Raw genomic sequence first — 26,152 nt, 5'->3', positions numbered from 1 at the left:
AAATAAATAAAACACAAACAGTGAGGAGGTTAGTAAAAGACTTCAGGAGTCCATCGACAGGCTGGTGAAATGAGCAGATATAGGGTGGATAAAATTTAAAACAGAAATGTGTGAAGTGATGCATTTTGGAAGAAAGAATGAGGAGAGGCAATATAAACTAAATGGTACAATTTTAAATGGGGTGCAGGAACAGAGACCTGGGGGTCACATACACAAATGAAGGAGTGTGGGGATTGGTTTTAAGTGAATCATAGAAATGTACAGCACGACAGGAGGCCATTCAGCCCATTGTGTCCATGCCGGCCGACAAAGCGCTATCCAGCTTAATCCCACGCTCCAGCTCTTGGTACGTAGGTTTAAAAGTTACGCCTCTAAGTACATATTCAAGTATTTTTAAATGTGGTGAAGTTTTCTGCCTCTACCACCGTTTCAGGCAGTGAGTTCCAGATCCCCACCACTCTCTGGGTGAAACATTTCCCCCTCAAATCCCCTCTAAACCTGCTACGAATTGCTTTAAATCTATGCCTCCTGGTTGTTGACCCCTCTAAGGGAAATAGGCCCTTCCTATCCACTCTATCTAGACCCCTCATAATTCGATACACCTCAATATGTTCTCCCCTCAGTCTCCTCTGTTCCAAAGTAAACAACCCCCAGCCTATCGAATCTTTCCTCATAGCTAAAATTCTCCAATCCAGGCAACATCCTTGTAAATCTCCTCTGCACCCTCTCTAGTGCAATCACATATTTCCTGCAATGTGGTGATCAGAACTGTACGCAGTACTCCAGCTGCAGCCTAACTCGTGTTTTATACAGTTCAAGCATAATCTCTCTGTTCTTGTATTCAATGCCTCGGTGAATGAAGGCAAGTATTCCGTATGCCTTCTTAACAACCTTATCTACCTGTCCTGCTACCATCGGGGATCTGTGGACATTTACTCCAAGGTCCCTCTGTTGGGTCTCTGTTGGCTTAGAGACGTGGACCATGTACAGTCGACACCTCAAATCACTGGAGAAATACCACCAACGATGCCTCCGCAAGATCCTGCAAATCCACCATCATCAGTGTCTTCGTGCAGGCAATCCCCAGCATTGAAGCACTGAGCACACTTAATCAGCTCCGCTTGGCAGGCCACATTGTCTGCATGCCAGACACAAGACTCCGAAAGCAAGCGCTCTACTCAGAACTTCATGGCAAATGAACCAAAGGTGGGTGGAGGAAACGTTACAAGGACACCCTCAAAGCCTCCCTGATAAAGTGCAACATCCCCACTGACACTTGGGAGTCTCTGGCCAAAGACTGCCCTAAGTGGAGGAAGTGCATCTGGGAGGGCGCGGAGTGCCTCAAGTCTCATTGCCGATTGCATGCAGAAGACAAATGCAGGCAGTGGAAAGAACGTGTGGCAAACCTGTCCCACCCTCCCTTACCCTCAATGACTGTCTGGCCCACCCGTGACAGGGACAGTGGTTCTCGTATTGGACTGTTCAGCCACCTAAGGACTCATTCTAAGAGTGGAAGCAAGTCTTCCTCGATTCCGAGGGACTGCCTATGATGATGATGATCCACAATGACTTGTGATGATCAGGAATGCACTGAATGACAGCGTGGAGGAAGCAGATTCCATAGTAATTTTAAAAAGGGAATTGGAAATACACTTGAAAAGGAAATAAATGCAGGGCTATGGGGAAAGAGGAGTGGGACTAATTGGATCGCTGTTTCAAAGAGCTGCACAGACACGATGGGCCATTTGTGCTGTAGGATTCTATGATTGTAAGTAGTTGAACATTCCGATTCGTGTGTCAGATACTGGAACTATACATCAGTGCCACTCACAGACACAGTGACTGTCACACCCACCGTACCATACACACCCACACACTCACAACATGGAACTGTAACTGGATTGCAATGAGAGTTCTGGCAGATATTAAACAATGGGGCAGCACACAAATAATTATAAGCAAAGTACTACGATCACGGCAATTCATTCCTATGATTCTACAGACAGTGTGGGAGTGGGATCATTCCATGTCGATAGCAGAACCGCCCATGAACAGATAAAACAATGGGTTTAAATCAGTTTAGAAATGTTCAGCAAATGCTGTATTTATTTTCATTATCGTCGGTTATTTTGTGACTGGAAAGTTTCACTGAACTGACCCACAATATAATCCTCACCTTCAGAAATATCAGTCCGTCTTTTTGCTCCATCTGTTTCTGCAACGGTAAGAGCTCCTCCTGAATAGAATTTAAATTCTCTTGAATTTCTCAAAGGTTTTTCTCCATTGTTTCTAGAATCTGACCCCCTTGTTCCCTGAGATATCGGATTAAACGTGGAAGAGCTAGGGGAGAGGTGTTTAAGAAGATGGTTGGCAGTGGAGAATAGAAGCTGGGGTTTATCTTTGTATTCTAGAATGACTCTGGGAGAGTGTTCCTGGAATTAACCACAACACAGACAGAGACAGGGTACCTTTAAATGTCCAGCTCACCTGCTCGGCACCGCGCATGCTCAGGAGTCCCACAAACCGGCCTCTCCTGCGCCTGCGCACCGGGCTCGGTGTCATTTCAAACATTCGCCAGATTTGACGAAGGGTCATCGACCTGAAACGTTAACTCTGTTTCTCTCTCCACAGTCGCTGAGATTTCCAGCATCTGCAGTATTTTACTTTATTAGTGTCTTGGGAAAGGTCGGCCGTTGAGGCCGAATCACCGACAGAAAATGCGTTTTCTGAACCGATTTAACTCGAGGTGGGTGCGGGGAGAGGGAATATAGTGACATCCAAACCCGAGAGTCGGTCGAGAGCTCCCCGGACACCGAATGGAGCGGATTCAGCCTCATGTCACCTGGTGTTGCGAGGGGGCGGAGTGAACTGGAGCACGTGACACCGGGGCCCGGCCTGACTGACGGGAGCATTGATCAATGGGAAGAGCCCGGCGGAGGTGGGAGGAGCAAACTGGCGGCGGGTCCTCCAATTAGTGGTGGTGCAACTAGGGGGCAGGGCTTGGTGTTCAGCTCAGCTGTGCTGGGGACGATTGTGTGGCGCTGGCCACGGGTGAGAGCAGCTGAGAGAGCACAGAGCTTGAATCTGGAAGAGGGACCACAGTGAGCACAGAGCTGGAATCTGGGAGAGGGGCCACAGTGAGCACAGAGCTGGAATCTGGGAGAGGGGCCACAGTGAGCACAGAGCTGGAATCTGGGAGAGGGGCCATAGTGAGCACAGAGCTGCGGTAGGAATCTGGGAGAGGGGCCATAGTGAGCACAGAGCTGGAATCTGGGAGAGGGGCCACAGTGAGCACAGAGCTGGAATCTGGGAGAGCGGCCACAGTGAGCACAGAGCTGGGGCTGGAATCTGGGAGAGCGGCCACAGTGAGCAACCTTTCGAAGGGCCAGAGGGACAGCAGCTTCACCACACAAGCTTATTTAAATACAATTTCATGCTCATCACCTTCTCGAGTGCAATAAACGCCAGCGATGCCCGCATCACATAAACAAATTTAAAAAAGCTATTCCACTTGTCTCACAAGCTTCTATTCCTTTTTTCCCTCGTGTGTTTTCCTCAGAGTTTTCCCATACATGTATCTATTCCACTCAGGAGTTCACGCATAAACTCAGAAGAGCGCTCTCTGCTGGATTATTCTTGTCTGTGCAGTGGAAATCCCGCCCCTCGGACCTCCCGATTGGTTGGAGGGCCCGCCGCCACCTCAGCCCTCCAAGCCCCGCCCGCTCTCTCCCTATTGGTGGGAGCTCACGTCAGTCACGGCCGTGGAGTTGATCACATGGCCTAGTCTGGTACCCTGCAGGAAACCCCGTGCCGCGGCCGTTCAGTCCGCTCCACTCAGTTCCGCTGGGCGCTCGGTGTCTGCCCTCGGTGCCGGGGGGCGCTCGGACTCTGCAGTTTGTATTTTATTTATTTCCCCGCCCACGCTTCACTCCGTTATTTATTTAAAAAACCCTCATAAATCTAACTTTCCGCCGGTGATCCGGGCCCTCGGGTGATGTTTGTGCCAAGCATGCGCGGTACGGGCCGGGCGCTTGTGTGTGTGGTTTGTCGGGGGTGCAGGGGGCGCTTGCGCGGTGTCAGCCACAACTCAGCGCGGGGGCCGGAGCACTTTCTGCAGCGCGGGGATTTGTGGGTATCATAACCACCATTACTGTTTGTCATTTCAACCAACCTGTGCAGCAGCTGGGCCTGAAAATCAGTTTCAGTACCCCAGTGCTGGGAAAGGGCGATAAGAGACAACATTTTTAAAGTTTCTGCTGATGGGTTGTTTGGGCATTTCCACCCGCCCCCCCCCACCGAAAAAAAATTAATCTTTTTTTGAATAAAAATAGAGTAACTTTTGAGAAAGCAATATCATATTGAGTGGGAGGATAGAAACAGTCAAGAAAGCCCTCTGGTTTCTTGAGCATCTCTTTGTCCCAACTCACTATTCACCAACTGAGAGGATATCGACATGATTCAGTTGGTGGGTCCCACAGGCAAGCTTTGATTCAAATATTGGAATATGTGTTGGTCTTTTCCTCTTTGCTCCCCTCCTGTGTGTGTGCGAGCCAGCCGTGGCTCAGTGGGTAGCACTCTCACACTTGAGTCAGAAGGTTGTGGGTTGAAGTCACACTCCAGAGACTTGAACACAAAATCTAGGCTGACACTCCAGTGCAGTGCTGAGGGAGTGCTGCTGTGTCGGAGGTGCTGTCTTTTGGATGAGACGTTAAACCAAGGTCCTTTCTGCTCTCTTAGGTGGACGTAAAAGATTCCATGACACAATTTTGAAGATGAGCAGGGGAGTTATCCCTGGTTCCCTCGCCAATATTCATCGCTCAATCAACATAATTAAAACAGATTATCTGGTCATTATTATATTGTAGATATTGGCTGCCGCATTTCCCACTTTACATCAGTGACTGCACTTGAAAATTGGGTGCAAGCACTTTGGAATGTCCAGTATCGTGAAAGGTGCTATATAAATGCAAATTTGTCTGTCTCAATCGATTTTTAAAAAGGCCATTAATGGCCCTTTAGAATCATAGAATGGTTACAGCACAGAACAAGGTCATTTAGCTCATCGAGCCCGTGCCGACTCTCAGCTCAGCCCATTCCCCTGTTCTTTCCCCGTAGCCCATATCTTTCCCACTATCTGGTGGTCTATAGAATACACCAAGTAGTGTAATGGATGAGGTAAAAAGAATGAGGAGAGGACATATAAACTAAATGGTGCAATCCTGAAAAGGGTGCACAAAGAGAGAGACCTGTGGGTATATGTGCATAAATTGCTGATGATGGCAAGGCAGGTTGAGAAAGCAATTAAAAAGGCTTACAGGATCCTGAACATGAGTGTGGAAATTATGATGAACCTGTATAAAACACTGGTTCGGCCCCTAACTGGAGTTTTGTGTCCAATTCTGGGCACCACACTTTAGGAAGGCTATGACGGCCTTAGAGAAGGTGCAGAAAAGATTTATGAGGATGATTCCAGGAATGAGGGCCTTCAGTTACATGGATAGACTGGAGAATCTGGGATTGTTCTCATTGAAGCAGAGACGATGGCGAGGAGATTTGATCGAGGTTTTCAAAATCATGAGGGGTCTGGACATGCAGCTAGAGGGAAACTGTTCCCATTGGCAGAAGGGTTGAGAACCAGAAGACATATAGAGTAAGGTGATTAACAAAAGAAGCAAAGGTGACCTAAGAAGAAACTTTTTTTATGCAGTGAGTGGTTCAGATCGGGAATGCAGAGCCTGAAAGGGTGGTGGAGGCAGACTCAATCTTATCTTTCAAAAGGGAGTTGGATAAATATCTGATGAAAAATAATTTGCAGTCGGGGAAGTGGGACTAATTGAGAGTCGGCATGGACTCGACGGGCCGAATGGCTGCCTTTGTGCTGTAATCATTCTATGGTTCTAATTTGTTGTTTCTCTGCTGGTCACTGGGACCCTGAAACCCAAGAGATGTCAGGGAAGATGAGATTGGGCGATGAGGACAAAAGACATAGGAGCAGGAGTCGGCCATTTGGCCCCTCGAGCCTGCTCTGCCTTTCAATAAGATCATCCAGAGTCGATAGACTGTTGGAAAATGATCACCAATGCATCCACTATTTCTAGGGCCACTTCCTTAAGTACTCTGGGATGCAGACTATCAGGCCATGGGGATTTATCGGCCTTCAATCCCATCAATTTCCCTAACACAATTTCCTGACCAATAAGGATTTCCTTCAGTTCCTCCTTCTCACTAGACCCTCGGTCCCCTAGTGTTTCCGGAAGGTTATATGTGTCTTTCGCGAAGACAGAACCAAAGTATTTGTTCAATTGGTCTGCCATTTCCTTGTTCCCCATTATAAGTTCATCTGAAGGCTCGCTAGACTGATTCCTGGGATGGGGGGATTTATCTATGAGGAGCGATTGAGTAGACTTGGCCTATATTCTTACAGGGCTTGATAGGGTAGATGCAGGGAGGATGTTTCCCCTGGCTGGGGAGTCTAGAACCAGGGGTCACAGTCTCAGAATAAAGGGTCAGCCATTTAGGACTGAGATGAGGAGAAATTTCTTCACTCAGAGGGTGGTGAATCTTTGGAATTCTCTACCCCAGAGAGCTTTGGAACCTCAGTTGTTCAGTATATTGAAGACAGAGATCAATAGATTTTTGGATATTAAGTGAATCAATGGATATGGGGATAGTGCAGGAAAGTGGAGTTGAGGTGGAAGATCAGCCAGTTCCTATGGACTGGAGAGTAGCTAATGTAAGACCACTTTTGAAAAAGGAGGGAGAGAGAAAACTGGGAATTATACAGTGGTTAGCCTACATCAGTAGTGGGAAAAATGTTGGAATCAATTATCAAAGATGAAATAGCAGCGCATTTGGAAAGCATTGACAGGATTGGTCCAAGTCAGCATGGATTTATGAAAGGGAACTCATGCTTGACAAATCTTCTGGAATTGTTTGAGGATGTAACTAGTAGAGTGGACAAGGGAGAACCAGTGGATGTGGTGTATTTGGACTTTAAAAAGGCTTTTGACAAGGTTCCACACAAGAGATTAGTGTGCAAAATTAAAGCACATGGTATTGGGGGTAATGTATTGACGTGGATTGAGAACTGGTTGGCAGACAGGAAGGAGAGAGTAGGAATAAACAGGTCCTTCTCAGAATGGCAGGCAGTGACTAGTGGGGTGCCACAGGGCTCAGTGCTGGGACCCCAGCTATTTACAATATACATCAATGATTTGGATGAAGGAATTGAGTGTAATATCTCCACGTTTGCAGGCGACACGAAGCTGGGTGGCCGTGTGAGTTGTGAGGATGATGCTACGAGGCTGCAGGGCAACTTGGACAGGTTAGGTGAGTGGGCAAATGCATTGCAGATGCAGTATAATGTGGATAAATGTGAGGTTATCCACTTTTGTGGCAAAAACATGAAGGCAGAATATTATCTGAATGGCAGCAGATTAGGAAAAGGGGAGGTACAACGAGACCTGGCTGTCATGGTACATCAGTCATTGAAAGTTGTCATGCAGGTACAGCAGGCGGTGAAGAATGCAAATGGCATGTTGGCCTTCATAGCTAGGGGATTTGAGTATAGGAGCAGGAAGGTCTTAATGCAGTTGTACAGGGCCTTGGTGAGGCCTCATCTGGAATATTGTGTTCAGCTTTGTTCTCCTAATCTGAGCAAGGACGTTCTTGCTATTGAGGGAGTGCAGCAAAGGTTCACCAGACTGAGTCCTGGGATGGCGGGACTGAAATATGAGGAGAGACTGGATCGACTGGGCATGCATTCACTGGAGTTTAGAAGAATGAGAGGGGATCTCACAGAAACATATAAAATTCTGACGGGACTGGACAGGTTAGATGCAGGAAGAATGTTCCTGATGTTGGGAAGTCCAGAACCAGGGGTCACAGTCTAAGGATAAGGGGTAAGCCATTTAGGAACGAGATGAGGAGAAACTTCTTCACTCGGAGAGTTGTTAACCTCTGAAATTTTCTACTGCAGAGAGTTGTTGATGCCAGTTCGTTAGATATATTCAAGAGGGATTTAGATATGACCCTGATGGCTAAAGGGATTAAGGGGTATGGAGAGAAAGCAGGAAAGGGGTACTGAGGTGAATGATCATCCATGATCTTATTGAATGGTGGTGCATTCCTATTTTCTATGTTTCTATGCTTCATTATATTCCCTCTATGGCAAGTGTATCCTTCCTTAGGTAAGGAGACCAAAACTGTACACAATTCTCCAGGTGCGGTCTTACCCAGGGCTCTATATAATTGCATTCGGATGGCTTTACTCTTGTACTCAAATCCTCTTATATTAAAGGCCAACATATCATTTGCTTTTCTAATTACTTGCTGTGCCTCCATGTTAGGTAGGTTTTAAAGAACACTTAAAAGGTGGAAAGTGAAGTTAAGTGGAGAGGTGAAACGATTTAGGGAGGGAATTCCAGAGTTTGGGACCAAGGCAGCCGAAGGCGCGATCGTCAATGGTGGAGCAATTAAAATCGGTGATGGTCAAAAGGCCAGAATAGGTGGAGTATTGAAATCTGGGGGATTATAGGGCAGGAGGAGATTCCAAAGCTTTGGAGGAGCAAGCCCATGGAGGGATTTGAAAACAAGGATGAGAAGTTTGAAATTGATGTGTTGCTTAACTGAGAGCCAATGTAGGTCAGAAAGCACAGGAGTGATGGGAGAACGGGACTTGGTGAGAGTTAGGACCACGGGCAGCCGAGGTTTGAATGGCCTCAACTTTATAGAGGGTAGAACTAGGTAGGCCAGCCAGGAGTGCGTCGGAATAGTCAAGTCTAGAGGTGATGGATGAGGCTTTCGGCAGCAGATAAGTTGAGTTAGGGCAGAGACGGGCGATATTATGAAGGGTGGTATTAGTGATAGAACAGATATGAGACGGGAAGCACAATTTGTGATCAAATATCACACCAAGGTTGCTAACAGATTTGGTCAGCCTCAGACAGTTGCCAGCAAGATAGATCAAATCAGTGGAAAGGGACCGGAGGTTGTGGCATGAACCGAAGACAATGGCTTCAGTCTTCCCGATATTTAATTGGAGGAAATTTCTACCCATGCAGTGCTGGATGTTGGCCAAGCAGTCCGATAGTATATATAGTACATATTCACGTAGCAGAATGGATGGAAAGATTGCTACAAAACAGAAATCAGAGTGTAGAAGTTTAAGGACGTTTCTCAGACTGGTGGAAAGTGACAAGTGGTGTCCCACAGGGATCTATGCTGCTGGGACCAGTGCTGTTTACCATGGTTTAGACTCAGAACTTGGGAGTATGGTGTCAGAATTTGAAGATGACACCAAATTGGATGGTATAACTAATAGTGTGGGGGCTGCACCAAAATACAGGAAAACATAAACAGGCAGAGTGGCATAGAAATGGGGAATGAAATTCATTATTGTGAAATGTGAGCTGGTTCATTTTGGTAGAAGGAATAAGGAGACCACTTATTCCTTAGAAGGGAAGAAATTAAATAAACTAGAGATATAAAAAGACCTGGGAAAAAAGACAACAAATTAGCAATACAATTTGGACAGGCCATAAACAGTGCAAAGAAAATACTGGGGCTCATTTCTAGAACCGAATACAAATACAAAAGCAGAGAGGTAACATTTAATCTATGTCGGACCTTGGTTAGACACAGTTGGAGCACTATGGCAGTTCTGGGCTCCACACTGCAAAAGGATATTGATGCACTGGAGAAAATGCTGAAAAGATTTCCAAGAATGTTACCAGAATTGAGAGGATGCAACTCGCAGGCAAGATTGAGCGGGATGGGGCTTGGGCTTTCTCTGGAAAAGGGGAGACGAAGAAAAGACCAGAAAGATATGAAGGGGTTTGATAGGGTAAATGTGGATAAACTGTTTCCACTTATGGCTGAGTCAGAACAAGGAAATAGAAACATAAGATAGTCACTGACAGATCAAATAAAGAATTAGGAGCAATTTACTTACTCAGAGGGTGGTGAGAATGTGGAACTTGTTGCCACAAGAAGTGGTTGAAGCAGATAGCATTTAAGGGGAAGCTTGATGTATCCATGAGGGAGAAGGGAATCGAGGGATATGGGGACAGGATGGGATGAGATCATCAGAGTGAGAAGAGGTTCGTATGGAGTATAAACACTGGCACAGACCAGTTGGGCCGAATGGCCTGAATTTATGCTGTAAATTCTATATCTGTATGGCAGGGGTGGTTTAATACTCGGGCCTACGAGGTCCTGGGGTGAATGAATGATCAGAACTATGTGGCCCTTGCCCATGGGGTGGCTTAATGCTTGGGCTGATTGGCCCTCCCCAGACTGGCTCACCAATTGGGGTTCTCAATGGCGGAATCTTTACCTATAGTCCCCGCACGGCAGAAAGTGCCCTATCAATGACAACAGGAGCCCAGTGCGCAGGCCCAGGACCGGACTGTGCTCTGAGCATGTGCAGTGCCAGTGGTGGAGATGGTCTCGGGCGGAAGAGACGGTTTCCCGAGGTGGTAGGAGCTTGTTGGTGCAGGGGAGGAATTGGACCCCTGGGTGGGCCTAGCAGCTTCATAAACTCTCGGTAAAGGACTCAGGTCCTGAATAAAAGCCCACAGGCCCCGAATAAGAGCCCACTGGTCCCGGATTTGCAACGTAGTGATAGGCCCCGTCGCCCGGTGTAACTGGCCGCCATCTTGGACAGGGAGGGATTAGGGCTCCTGTGTGGCCATCTTGCTAGTGACTTTCTCTGTGGAGACAGACCCAGGCTATAGTGCATGTGCGGCCATCTTGGTACAGGAGCAGAGAGTGGGCAGGGCTTCAGGGTCCCAGTGACCAGGAGAGAAAATCATTGCCTCATTGATTTTATTCTCACTCTGCACGCAGCGGGTGTGGAACTGAACCCAACCAGAGCAAAGGGAGGGAGAAAACGGGATGGAGGAATGAAATGATGGAGATGTTACGATTGGGTTTGGATTTCAGCACGAGCAGGGAGGGAGAGTGAGTGGGACAGGGATTTACAGCTTTGGGGGAACAAGAGAGGAAAGAATATTCCATAGAAACAAGGATTGTCTGTCAATTTCTATCCTGTGCTGACCTTTGTAAACTCCTTTTACAGGGTATTAGAAGGGCAGGATTTGCAGACGGGAAACGTGAACCAAACATCACATCAAGATTTGGCAGTCACTCGATTCATCAGGACCTGAATATCTGCAGCCTTTCAAAGCAGGAGAAATGTTTATCTGTTCTGTCTGTGGGAATAGATTTCAAACATCATTGTGATTGGAAAAGCACCGAGACACACACACCCGCGTGACAGTGTTCCAGTGCAATGACTGTGTAAAGAGCTTTAATCAGTTACACAGCCTGAGAAACATCGCACCATTCACAGTGGGGAGAAACTGTACACGTGCTGTGTGTGTGGACGAGGTTTCAACCGATCGTCCAACCTCCATAGACACAAGGACACCCACACCATGGAGAAACCATGGTAATGTGGAGACTGTGGGAAGGGATTCAATTACCCATCTGAGCTGGAAACTCATCGACGCAGTCACACCGGGGAGAGGCCGTTCACCTGCCCCGTGTGTGGGAATGGATTCACTCGGTCATCCGCCCTGCTGACACACCAGCGAGTTCACACTGGGGCGAGGCCGTTCACCTGCTCCATGTGTGGGAAGGGATTCACTCAGTCATCCGCTCTGCTGACACACCAGCGAGTTCACATTGGGGAGAGGCCATTCACCTGCTCAGTTTGTGGGAAGGGATTCACTCAGTCACCCAACCTGCTGGTACACCAGCGAGTTCATGCTGGGGAGAGACCATTCACCTACTCAGTTTGTGGGAAGGGATTCACTCGGTCATCCAACCTGCTGAGACACCAGCGAGTTCACAAGTGACTGCAGGGTTTGGATTCCGCTGTTATTGCTGCTGTTATTCACATCCTAATGAATTGTTCATTCTGTTAGTTGGCGTTTGTTTCTGCTGATGTTAATAACCCTTCAACTAGGCTGGAGTTTAGTATTTTGATACTTCAAATAACAGTGTTGATATTTGATGTCTCTAAGATAAGAGGAGACTAATTGATGTCCTGTTTCTGATCGGGGCGCAGGAGCAGTGAGAGATCGGGGCCCAGGAATGAGGTTTTGGGGCCCGGAGAGGCGAGGGCCCAGGGGCAGCACGGGCCAGCCCACACTGCGATCCATGGATAGTAGGAGCATGCGTGCGCACTAGGTCCGTGCAGCAGAGCTTGGTCTCCAGTCATCTTGGTTAACCCTTGCCACTGGATCAACACCTAGCTCTGTCAAGCCCGTGTGGTGGCTGGTGTGCAACGGCCACCCCACGTTAAAAGAATCCATGCACAGGCATCTTCCACCCTTCAGTATGTAGTTCAGGACCTCGAATGTCAGGTCCCTCATTGAAACACCTGAGAACATCCCTTTTTGGTGTGGAAGTGGGACATCCTCGATACGAGGGACGGCCTAATACTATACGACCATTTTTGAGCCTTTTCTCCTTTCTGACTCTAGATTAGTTCAGTTCTCATACCTTCAGTTATTCAGGGACAAATCCAAGCTCCCCATACCTTCCAGAATGCCTCTCCTAGCCTTGGTATCCAGGGAAGGTATCAGTAACACGCCCGGGATCACTAAACACAAAACCCAGTCTGTTAATCACTTTCAGCTACTGGACTTAGTGTGTGCCCCACAGCATCTCTCTCACCTTCGATGTGTGATTGGAGCATCACGCCTGCAAACCTGGGTTCAATTTAAATTTAAATCCACACCGTGTATTTAAAAAAAATACATACAAGTATACAGATCACATCAAATAATTGGCAACGGCAACAAGATGAAGCTGTAGCCACACCAAGGCCCAATAAACCAGCTCTGTATTCACAGGAGAAAGTCTGTTATCTAACTCCTCGAGTGGCAGAGAAAGATCGGGACTCTAAGAACATCTAGAATCTGTTGTAAATATGTTTCAAATCCTCACTGGGACAACCTGTCTATTTCTTTTCAATTGAAGTGAATGGAAGATGAGGAGGTGTTGGAGAGTAGGGGTGGGAGAGGAATTGGGGTGGGTTGGAGAGTAGGGGTGAAGGGGGTTGGAGAGAGTAGGGGTGAAGGAGGAGTTAGGGTGAGGGGGGTTGGAGAGTTGGGGTGGGAGAGGAGTTAGAGTGGGAGAGGGGGGGTTGGAGAGTTGGGGTGAAGGTGGATGGAGAGGAGTTGTAATGGAGGAAATGCAGCAGCCAATTTGTGCACAGCCAGATCCCACAAACAGCAATGTAATGATGACAAGATAATCCATTCTCAGTGATGTTAGTTGAGGGATACACATTGTGCAGGACACCGTGGAGAACTCCACCTGTTCTTCCTCAGAATCGTGGCCATGGGATCTTTTATGTCCAACTTATGGACTCGAGGGGACATCGATTAAATGTCTAATCTGAAAGACGGCACCTCTGATGTGCAGCACTCCCTCTGTACTGGCACCTGGAGTTTCGACCGAGATTATGTGCTCGGGTCTCTGGATTGGGAATTGAACCCTTGACCTCTGACTCAGGGCGAGAGTGCTACCACTGAGCTAAGGCTAACATGTTCCCATTACACTAGACCGTGCCTGTGTTATTACACTAACCCCACCCATTCATACTGCAGTGGGCCTTGACTCTGTTATTAGACATTCGGCAAAGCATTTGTTACAACAACAAAACAACCAGAACTTACATTAATACAGCGCCTTTAACTCAGTGAAACTTCTCACGGCGCTTAACAAGATCAATATCAATAAAAAAACATTTTTGACACAGCCACAGAGAAAGATATCAGGACAGATTCCCAAAAGGTTGATCGAAGAGGTATATTTTAAAAAGAACCTTGAAAGAGGAGGTGGAGGTTTCGGGGAATTCCAAAACTTGGAGCCTCGGCAGCTGAAGGCACGGTCGCCAATGGTGGAGCGATTAAAATCGGGGATGCTCAAGAGGACAGATTTGGAGGAGCACAGGGAACTCAGAGGGTTGTGGGGCTGGAGGAGATTACAGAGATAGGGAGGGGCGAGGCCATGGAGAGTTTTGAAACCAAGGATTAGAATTTTTTAATTAAGGCGTTGCTTAACTGGGAGCCAATGTAGGTCAGTGAGCACAGGGGTGATGGGTGAATAAGGTTATAGCAATAGGCCCTGACTTGCACACACTATTAGATGAGACCCAATCTTTGTTTTGTTGCACTAGATACTGGCTGTGTGACCATCACACTAGATCCAGCATTGTGTTCAGTATAACACTTGAGTCTGCCTCTGTTATTATTGGATCAAACACTGTCTTTGTTAATCTCACAGTGGGCCATGCATTTGCTGTTATTACTCTGGACCCTGTCTCCACTCTTATTGTATGGGCCCCTGTATCTGGAATTGTTACACTAGACCCGGCTCTGCTATGATTGGAAAATAACCTGCCCCTGTTATTCCAGTTCTAGTGCACGCCTCTATTATAACCATAGATCTTGTCTCTGTTGTATTCAATAGAGTATGTTTCTGATATTGTTAAAGTAGACCCGGCTTCTGTTAGTGTGACACTATCTCCTCTTTCAGTTATTATTGCAAAAAAACTTTAGATTCTTAAAGACTTGTTTCTAGTGTAAAACAAGGCCTTGTTTCAGTTATTAATGCAAAACACCCTGTGTCTGTTTATATTACACTAGACCTGTCTCTGTTTATATTACACTGGGCCCTGTCTCTGTTTATATTACATTAGACCCTATCTCTGTTTATATTACACTAGACCCTGTCTCTGTTTATATTACACTGGGCCCTGTCTCTGTTTATATTACATTAGACCCTGTCTTTGTTTATATTACACTAGACCATGTCTCTGTTTATATTACACTAGACCCTGCCTCTGTTTATATTACACTAGACCATGTCTCTGTTTATATTACACGAGACCATGTCTCTGTTTATATTACATGAGACCCTGTCTCAGTTTATTGAACCTCGACCATGTTTTAGTTACTGCGGCACTAAACAACATCCACAAATATTGGAAGTGGTTGGGGAGGAAACAGTGAAAGTAACAGTTGCAAGTGTTTCATTCCTTCCCAAACGAAGGACATAACCAGTGAGAGAATGAGAGATTTATTAACCTCACAGCAGTATAGATACAGCTTCACTTTTACCATCACTGGCACCAATCATCACACACTGGGGGTAAATCTCAGGAGCTTCTGTGTGATGGTGAGGTGATGACTGGACAATAAAGCTCAGAGACTGGTGGGGGGCTGCTCATTATCCTCGGTGTGATTTAATCCCCTTTCCCACTGAATACTGTGGACAGACATGGTCTCCTTGGTAACAGAATGGTCAGTGTGACATCACTTTCTAAACAAGAGCATACAAGACAATGGGTTATCAGTAAATGTTGAAGGTATTAAACACTCTGCAATTATATTTTACATAAAAGGAAATAAAATGCTGGAAAATAATTGGTGAAGATAATAATTTATCTCTGTGGAATTGACTAGCAAACATTACGAATGATGTGTTTTGCTTACACATACACAAACACACAAATATAGCAAAGACCGTGAGTGTACTCTTTTCAGGTGTTCTGCTACACCCGATGTTATTAATTTCTGTGGACTTTAGGACCCTGCGACAGCCCATCCGGCGGCACTTGCTGAGTCAGGATATAAAGAGACCGCGCCCTGTTCCTCCTCCCACTGCCTGGGGGAATGGGCAGATATTTAAAGGTCAAGGGACTCCCCTTTCTCTGCCTATTTATAGTTAAAGGGACAGTCCAATTTATCTTGCGGTGTTGGAGGACTTCACTAACAGAGCTCCCATTAACAGTCGCTCCCTTCTGTACTGTGCAGTGATTGTAAAGCTGTCTATTTCAGTGACTTGAGCCTTTCTAAAATGTCTCACTGTTTTTGATGATCCATTTAACTTGCTGCAGAATTTGGAAAGATTTCAGAATTGTGCAGTGTGACGAAGGTTTCGGTTGAAGGTGGAGTCAAATTTGTTTCAAAATATTCTGTTCTAACCCTCCCCGAACCCCCCAAATTTTAGAACACTCTGCAGTACTGACTGGGAAGGTCCCAAGTTCGATCCTAGATCTGGGCTGTTAGTTGATCTCAGCCAAGGCAGCAGTTCAGGGATTATAATTGTCCTCTATACCACTGGGCTAAATATGAGTAAAAATCAGCCAGTGCCCCTGCTCTTCATACCGATCCAGTGACCTCAACTGGGAAGTGTGTGGATGTCATTTGAGGACAGGATTTGAGGCTGTGATGCCTACCACAGTGGAAATCCTGCCGGCACTCAATGATTCGACTGTCAGTGAGGCACTAGAGGTTAACTAATGTCTGTGGAATTGCACCTCCCCGCACACCCCCCCCCCCCACACACACACCACACACACCCCCCACACACACACACCACACACATCCCACACACATACACACTCCCCACATACCCCCCTCCACACACCCACACCCCCCATACACACAACACCCCCATCCCCCACACACGCAACCCCCACACACACACATACACACCCCCCCACACACACACCCACACACAGCCCCACCCCCCGCACACACGAAGCCCACACACACACACAGCCACACACACCCCCCTCCACACACACCCCACACACACATAGATGCACCCCCCACATGCAAACCCCCCCACACACACATAGATGCACCCCCCACATGCAACCCCCCCCACACACACACCCACAGACACACACCCTCCCCCACACACACACCCCCACACCCCCCCCACACACACACACCACCCCACACACACACACCCACACAAACACCCACACGCACACCTTCACACATATGCATACATACGCACACCCATACCCCCCCACACACACCCCACACACACAGATGCACACCCGCCCACACACACCCACAGCACCCACACCCCCCCCACACACACCCCCAACACACACACACCCCCACACACACACACACAGCCCCACCCCCCGCACACACACAGAGATGGAACCCCCACATGCAACCCCCCTCCCCACACACCCACAAACACACACACATACACCCACACAGACACACACAACCCCCCCATGTACACCCACACACATCCACACATACACATACCCCACACACACCTTCACACACATGCATACACACACACACCCATACACCCCGCCCCACACACACCCCACCACACTCACAGCCCCACCCCCCGCACACGCACACCCCACACACCCCCCTCCACACACACTCCCCCATACACACCCAACACACACACACAGATGCACCCCCACATGCAACCCCCCCCACATACACACACCCACACAGACACATACACACACACACATCCACACACACACACACACCCCACACACACCTTGACACACATGCATACACACACACACCTTCACACACATGCATACACAACACACCCATACACCCCGCCCCACACACACCCCACCACACACACAGCCCCACACCCCGCACACACACCCCCCTCCACGCAAACCCCCCCTCCACACACACTCCCCCACACACACCCAACACACACACACAGATGCACCCCCACATGCAACCCCCCCACACACACACACCCACAAAGACACACACACACACAACCCGCCCCACATACACCCACACACACACAAACCCCCCACACAACCCCCCCGCACACCCACACAAATATCCCCCCCCCACGCACACCCCCCCCACACACATCTTCACAGACATGCATACGCACACACAGCCCCACACTCCCACACACACAGATGCACTCCCCACATGCAACCCCCCACCCACACACACCCACATAGGCACACCCACACAGACACACAGACACACACACACACACCCACCATTATAGGACAAGATTTCAGGCTGTATTGCCTATCACAGTGGAAATCCTGCTGGTACTCACTGAGTCGACTGACGGTGAGGCACTAGAGGTTAACTAATGTCTGTGGAATTGTACCCAGCCAGATTCAGCACTTTCTGCAGATAAAAAATCTCAGACGCTGAAATGACTGTTGGTTTTAGACAGTGAAGTTTGAGGGAGAGTGTCTAGAATAAGGAATTTCTAGCTTAGGAGGGACAGGAGGGGGACAGAATGTTCTATCGAATCTAGAATTGTCTGTTCTGAATTTCTATCCTGTACTTAAAGTAACAATGTTTGTAACCACCATTTATTTTCAGGGTATTAGAAGGGGAGGATCTGCAGCAGGGAAACTCAATCCAAACATCGCATCAAGATTTGACAGATACCCGGATTATCATCAGCCTTTGTAAAAACACCAATCACAGCGGGGAGAAACAGGACACATGTTGTGTATATGAACACACCTTCAACCAATCGTTCAGCCTGTGAGACTCGTGCACCCACCTGACTCAACACTGTAAATGTGGGGACAGTGGGAATGGATGCTGTTGTACATGGAAAGTGATTCATCTCACCAACTGACATTCGAGGAGTTAGATAACAGACTTTCTCCTGTGAATATAGAGCTGGTTTATTGGGCTGTGATGTGTTTACTTATTCACCTTGCTAACTCTAAATCTTTGCCGATTATTTGATGTGATTGGTTTACATGTACGTATTTTTAAAAATATGTTTGCTGAGTGGATTAAAATTTAAATTGAAACCAGGTTTGCAGGCGTGATGCTCCATTCACACATCGAAGGTGAGAGAGATGCTGTGGGGCACACGCTAAGTCCAGTATCTGAATGTGATTAACAGACTGGGTTTTATGTTTAGTGATCCCGGGCATGTTCCCTGGATACCAAGGTGAGGAGAGGCACTCTGGAAGATATGGGAAACTGGGACTTGTCCCTGAGAGTAACCGAAGGTCTGAGAACTGAAATAATCCAGAGTTAGAAAAGAGAAAAGGCCAAAAATGGAACAGTCAGTAACAGGACATCAATTAGTCTCCACTTATTTTGGAGGCATCAAATATCGACACACTATATCAAATATTAAACTCCAGCCCAGTTATAGAGGTTATTAACATCAGCAGAAACAAACACCAACTGACAGAAAAAACACGATTCAGTCAGGATGCGATTAATAGCAGCAATAAGAATAGAGTCCAACCCCTGCAGTCACTTGTGAACTCGCTGCTGTCTCAGCAGGTCGGATGACTTGGTGAATCACTTTTCACACTCAGAGCAGGTGAACAGCCTCTCCCCAGTGTGACTGTGACAATGCATCTCCAGTTTACAAGGTTGGGATCAGTTCTGCACCCGCTGTGCGCAGAGTGACAATAAAATCAATAAGCTGTTAATTTTCTTTGTTGGATAATTGGCCTTTTGTGCTGGCCCAATAGGGTGAACCCGTGCTGGCCCAATAGGGTGAACCCGTGCTGGCCCAATAGGGAGAGCCCGGACTGGCCCAATAGGGTGAGCCCGGGCTGGCCCAATAGGGTGAGCCTGGGCTGGCCCAATAGGGTGAGCCCGGGTTGGCCCAATAGGGTGAGCCCGGCCTGGCCCAATAGGGTGAGCTCAGACTAGCCCAATAGGGTGAACCCTGGCTGGTCCAATAGGGTGAGCCTGGGCTGGCCCAATAGGGTGAGCTGGGTTGGTCCAATAGGGTGAGCCTGTGCTGGCCCAATAGGGTGAGCTGGGCTGGCCCAATAGGGTGAGCCCGGCCTGGCCCAATAGGGTGAGCTGGGCTGGCCCAGGGTCACAAGACAAAAATTAGCACAACAAGGCTCCCTTTCAGGGGCCACTGACCTGGGCACAAATATGTGTCCAATCAAACTGACAGACATCCTGAAGCCCCGACCACCCATTGTCCCTGCCGAGTCGAAGCTCCGAGTAGAGCGCTTGCTTTGGGAGTCTCCTATTGGGCAAATGGACAGCTGAATTTGTAGAGTACACTCCATAATCCCTCACGTTTAACAGTGTCAAAGGCCTTGGTCAGGTCAAAGAAGGTTGAACCAACCCCACAGTCACTGACACCAGTCTCCTCCCATGTGATATAAATCGACACTTGTCACTGACACCAAGTGGATTGGGAAAATATGTTCAAGGGTAAGACTGTAGAAACACAATGGCAAACATTTAAGGAGATATTACATAACTCTCAGCAAAGATTTATTTAAATGAGAAATAAAGATGCTAAGAAAAGGATGAACCATCCCTGGCTAACTAAGGAAGTAAAGGATGGTATCAAATTGAAAAAAGGCATACAATATTGCGAAGGACAGTGGAAGGCCAGAGGATTGGGAAATTTTTAGAAACCAGCAAAGGACGACTAAAAAATGATAAAAACAGAGAAGATAGCAGATGGAGCAAACTAACAAGAAATATAAAAACAGACAGTAAGAGCTTCTACAGGTATATAAAATGGAAATGAGTAGCTAAAGTAAACATTGGTCCCTTAGAAGATGAGACTGGAGAATTAATAATGGGAAACACGGAAATGGCAGAGACTTTGAACAAATATTTTGTATCGGTCTTCACGGTAGAGGATACCAAAAACATCCCAACAGTTGATAATCAAGGAGCTAATGCGGGGGAGGGGGTTAACTTAAAACAGTCACTGTCACTAGAGATTAAGTACTAATCAAACTAATGGGACTAAAGGTGGACAAGTCTCCTGGACATGATGACATGCATCCTAGGGTCTTTAAAGAAGTGGTTGCAGAGATAGTGGATGCATCGGTTGTAATCTACCAAAATTCCCTGAATTCTGGAGAGATCCCAGCGGACTGGAAAACTGCAAATGTAACATCCCTAATTAAGAAACGAGGGAGACAGAAAGCAGGAAACTATAGACCAGTTAATCTACCATCTGTCATTCGGAAAATACTGGAGTCCATCATTAAGGAAGTAATAGCAGGACATTTAGCAAATTATATTGCAGTCAAGCAGAGTCAGCATGGTTTCATGAAAGGGAAATCATGTTTGACAAATTTCCTGGAATTATTTGAGGATGTAACAAGCAAAGTGGATAAAGGAGAACCAGTTGATGTCATATATTTGGATTTCCAGAAAGCATTCCATATGGTGCCACACAAAAGGTTACTTCACAAACTCAGAGTTCACGGGGTTGGGGGTAATATATCAGCATGGATAGAGGATTGGCAAACTAACAGAAAACTAACAGAGAGTCAGGATAAATGGATCATTTTCAGCTTGGCAAACTGTAATTAGAGGGGTGCCGCAGGGATCAGTGCTGGGGACTCAACTATTTACAACTAATATAAATAACTTGGCTGAAGCGGCCGAGTGTAACATAGTCAAATTTGCTGATGATACAAAGATAGGTTGTGAGGAGAACGCAAAGAATCTACAAGGTGACATAGATAGGCTCAGTGAGTGGGCAAAAATCTGGCAGATGGACTATAATGTGGTAAAATGTCAGGTTATCCCTTTTGGTAGGAAAAATAAAAAAGCAAATAATTATTTAAATGGGGACAATTACAAAATGCTGTAGTACAGAGGGATCTGGAGGTTCTTGTACATGAAACTCAAAAAGTTTGCATGCAGGTACAGCAAGTAATCAGGAAGGCAAATGGAATGCTGGCCTTTATTGCAAGGGGGATGGAGTATAAAAGTAGGGAAGTCCTGCTACAACTGTACAGGGCGTTGGTAAGACCACACCTGGAGTACTGCGCACAGTTTTAGTCTGGATTTGTCTCCATTCCCGTGCCGAGGGGATTGCTACACCAGACGGGAGGGGCAACATTTAGGGACACTGATTCCCCACCAATTCCCATTCCCCTTCTTTCTGGTGGATAATGGAGGGACCACTGTGTGTAATGTGCAAGTCAGTAAGAATTGTCAGCAAGATCTTTTTAATTGGAGATTTTATTCAGTGGAAACTTTGACACAATTGTAGATTTTGTACCAAAGATCAATTTAGAATTAAAGTAAAAGTTCATAATTTAATTGCAAACTAAATTTCTGTTGAGAGTTGCTGAATTAAGGGGAAAGCTAACACACAGCATTTCTTAAGTGGACACTGCAGCCCCAAGAACACAATCAGCAATATATCCAGAATATTAAAGTCCAGCCCAGTTATAGGGTTATTAACATCGGCAGAAATAAACCCCAAATGTCAGAATGAACATGGTTCAGTCGGGATGTGATTAACAGCAGTAATAACAGCAGATTCCAACCCCTGCAGTCATTTGTGAACTCGCTGGTGTGTCAGCAGGGTGGATGACTGAGTGAATCCCTTCCCACACTCAGAGCAGGTGAATGGCCTCTCCCCAGTGTGAACTCGCTGGTGTTTCAGTAGGTTGGATTGCTCAGTGAATCGCTTCCCACACTGAGAGCAGGTGAACGGTCTCTCCCCAGTGTGAACACGTTGGTGTTTCAGCAGGTTGGATGATGCAGTGAATCCCTTCCCACACTCAGTGCAGGTGAATGGCCTCTCCCCGGTGTGAACTCGCCGGTGTGTCAGCAGGTTGGATGACTGAGTGAATCCCTTCCCACACTCAGAGCAGGTGAAAGGCCTGTCCCCAGTGTGACAGCGTCGATGCATTTCCAGCTCAGATGGTGATCTGAATACCTTCCCACAGACATCACATTTCCACGGTTTCTCCGTGGTGCAGGTATCCTTGTGACTATCCATGGTTCGACAATCAGTTGAAGCCTCGCCCACTCACACAACACGTTTACAGTTTCTCTGTGCTTTGAATGGTGCGATGTTTTTTCAGGCTGTGTAACTGGTCAGAGCTCTTTCCACAGTCAGTGCACTGGAACACTCACTCGGGTGTGTGTGTCTCGGTACCTTTCCAGTCAGGATGATAATTGAAATCTTTTCCCACAGACAGAACAGTCAAACATTTCTCCTTCCACTTTCAAAGACCGATGATATTCAGCTCCTGATGAATCAACTGCCCCTGTCAGATCTTGATGTGATGTTTGGTTTGTGTTTCCTGTCTGAAAATCTCACCACCTAATACGCTGTAAAAGGAGATAACAAAACTCATCACTGTCAGTACAAGACAGAAATTCAGAATAGACACATCTAGTTTCCATGGAAAATGTTTTCCTCCCTCGTTTTTACAAAGCTGTAAATCCCTGTCCCACACATTGTCCCTCCTGCTGTGCTGAAATCCAAACCATCGCAAATTTCTAGACAGTTTCTCCTCCACACCCAGTTTTCACCACCAATTCAGGCTGGGTTCAGTTCTACACTCACTGGTTCCCATCCCTCTCCTCCCCAGAATGTACTGATACTGGCTGGGTTCAGGTCTACACTCACTGGTACACTTCCTTCTCCAAAAGAAGTGGACTCTGGCTGAGTTCAGTTCTACACTCACTGGTTCCCCTCCCCTGAGTGTGCTGATTCTGGCTGGGGTCAGTTCTACACTCACTGGTTCCCCTCTCCACCCCTGAAGGTGCTGATTCTGGCTGGGGTCAGTTCTACACTCACTGGTTCCCCTGTCCTCTCCTGAAGGTGCTGACTCTGGCTGGGTTCAGTTCTACACTCACTGGTTCCCCTCCCTCTCCTCCCCCGAAGGTGCTGACTCTGGCTGGGTTCTGTTCCACAAACATTGACATCACTCACCTTGTTCCTGCACCAAGATGGCTGCGCATGCGCCTTGCTACTCACTAAACCAAGATGCCAGAGCGCTGAACCGGCCTTCCTGTACAAACATGGCCGCCGTTAGCCTGGGCCTGTGACCGGGAGAAAGCCCCGAAACTACAACCGGCGATATTCCGGTTCTTATTCCGGGTTTGCGGCGGGCACCGGTTGTTTATGAAGTCGCCCCGGCTCCCCGCTGGTCCATTACTCCGCTCCGTCCCGCTGCAAAACACAACTCTGAGGCGCCTGTCCAAAATGTGTCTCCTCCGCCATTACAGGCACCGCGCATGCTCCAAACCCAGCCAGGACCAGCGCCTGCGCAATGAGCTCCTGTAGTCCAGGTGAGACACATTCTCCCCGCAGAGAATGCTGGGTAAAGATATCGCCATTCAAAGCCCATGTTATTGAATGGAACATGATTTATTGAGATTGCATTGGTCACTGAACCATGTTCATTCTGGCAGTAAGACTTTGTTTCTGATGCTCTCAATAACCCCTATATGTGGGCTGGAGATTAATATCCGGTATAAATATTGAATAAATCAGATTTGTTTCAAACACAGTGTGTCGAATATTTGATTTCTCTATAATCAGAGGAGACTAGTTGATGTTCTGTTACCCACTGTTCCATTTTAGGGCTTTTTCTTACTCTAACTTATATCACTTCTCACCTAGTTCGCCTTCTATCATATCAAACCTCAAAGTTGTTCCGTTTGAGCACATGACTTGTGGTTGTAGTAGACTTAACTGCAGTGTTTCACTTTAAACTCAGCTGCAATCCTTTGAACAACCTCTTTATTGAACTATCTTGCATATTTGAAATCCGTTATTTCTGTATCAGTTAACCCGTTTTTGGAACCAATTTAATTTAAAGAACTCATCCACACATTTTGCATTTGATAGCCTGTGAAATATTCTAATATTTGTAATTGTCATTGTCACAATCTCCGTTCCCTAGCCATTGACTCCATCCTCTCCCCAGCTTCTGTCTGATGCTGAACCAGACTGTTCGCAACCTTGGTGTTATACTTGACCTTGAAATAAGTTTGTGACCATATATCTGTAGCATAACTAAGATTGCTTATGTCCACCTCTAACACATCGCCCGTCTACACTATTGCCTCAGCTCATCCACTGCTGAAGCCCTTATCCATGCCTTTGTTACCTCTGGAATGACTATTCCAAAGTACTCCTCCCACATTCAACCCTACATAAACTAGAGTTGATCCAAAACTCGGCTGCCCATGCCCTAACTCACAACAAGTCAAGCTCACCCGTCACCCCTGTTCTTGCTGAGCTGCATTGCCTTCTGGTTAAGCAGTCAGTGGGCGTGGTCTAGTCAGTGGTTGGGGATTGCTCTGTATCTGACCCATGCTGTACGTGCCCTGGGAGTATTTGAGGCAGGGTAGAGGGAGCTTTATTCTGTATCTAACCCATGCTGTACGTGCCCTAGGATAATGTAGACTGTGGTTTACTCTGTATCAACCCTGGTAGTGTTTGGGACAGGATGGAGTGAGATTTACTCTGTATCTAAGCCGTGCAGTACCGGTAGCCATGAAATCAGTGGTAGAGAAAATGCTTGAATCGATTATTAAGCACGTGGTAACAGGGCACTTCGGAAGTAATAACAGGACTGGGCAGAATCAACACGGATTTATGAAGGGGAAATTATACTTGACAAATCTGTTAGTGTTTTTTGAGCTTGTTGTTGGTGTTTCGGACAGTGGGGTAATGCCCCTTTGGAATTTTGCATTCCTTACTGCCACTTTTGATCGGCTCACGTTTTCTGGAGTTTACTACTCAGCCTTTCTTGCCCTTGTTCCTTCATTTATCCTCTTTAGTTATTTTCATTATTTTGAATTATTTTGATTAAGAGTATGATCCTTTAGGTTCTAGTTTCTTCTTTTTTGGTAAATTGGATTCTCTGATGCCATCTGTTTATTGTGTCTGGACCACTGTGCTTTGTGTGTCGTCCTGGACACTGATGCAATGCTCTGCATATAGATTAAATCTAGGGTGGGGTTAATATGGGTAATATACATTCTGTTCGAGCTTTCTCGTTTTAGTTGTTTGGGTTTTCTCCTGTCCATTACTTGCTGTATCAGAGCTGCTGTGGCTTTGTATGTCATTCTGGACACTGACGCCTTGTTCTAATTTTATTCTGGATACTGGTGTACCATTCTATTTCTAGGGTTAGGGCCTTTGTTGTTTGGCACAGTGAGGTAATGTTCCTTTGGAACTTTTATGGAAGTGTTTTATTAATAATTAAATTGATGGTAAATTGAAATTAACCAAGAGATTACATTGATGAAGATTGGATTGTATTTATATACAGTCCCTCTTTGGGGGGTGTTGGTTTAGGAAGGGTTATTTTTGAGGGGAGGGGGCTGGGTTTGTCAGTTAAAATTAGTTATTGAGTGGAATGTTAGTTCCTTACTATGTATTCAATTGATATTTGTGGAGTTAGGGAACTTATTAATTATAAGTAAGCCAATTGTATTTTTTGGATTTATTAATAATATTATTACCAGTGTTTTAAGTTAGGGATATTAATTGGGGAATTATTGTTATATTTAAGCTGTTCAAAGATCCTGTGGAACCTGCCTATTGGAAACAGAGGCTTGTTGCTGCTGTTGGGCAGAATGCT

General features: G+C 46.6%; 2 protein-coding genes across 7 annotated transcripts in view; both read right to left on the bottom strand.

Annotated features, from left to right (window-relative positions):
* LOC139247114 (zinc finger protein 432-like) overlaps nucleotides 1-26,152 on the bottom strand; it is a 199,772-nt gene that overhangs the window by 135,288 nt on the left and 38,332 nt on the right. The window lies entirely within an intron of this gene.
* LOC139247121 (zinc finger protein 239-like) lies at nucleotides 21,759-23,780 on the bottom strand. Of its 2 annotated transcripts, none has more exons than XM_070871543.1 (2): nucleotides 23,488-23,780; nucleotides 21,759-22,880 (listed from the first exon to the last, which is right to left on the bottom strand). In XM_070871543.1, exon 2 carries the CDS (start codon nucleotides 22,543-22,545, stop codon nucleotides 22,096-22,098), a length of 450 nt encoding a protein of 149 aa, XP_070727644.1. In that variant the 5' UTR covers nucleotides 22,546-22,880; nucleotides 23,488-23,780; the 3' UTR covers nucleotides 21,759-22,095. The 2 variants fall into 2 exon arrangements, with proteins under 2 accessions (XP_070727644.1, XP_070727643.1); XM_070871542.1 differs by having other exon boundaries at nucleotides 23,533-23,780.

This window comes from Pristiophorus japonicus, unplaced genomic scaffold (assembly GCF_044704955.1).
Source record: "Pristiophorus japonicus isolate sPriJap1 unplaced genomic scaffold, sPriJap1.hap1 HAP1_SCAFFOLD_258, whole genome shotgun sequence".
NCBI lineage: Eukaryota > Metazoa > Chordata > Chondrichthyes > Pristiophoridae > Pristiophorus > Pristiophorus japonicus.
The sequence above is the reverse complement of the archived record's forward strand: the minus strand, read 5'-3'. Positions and strand labels throughout refer to the sequence as shown.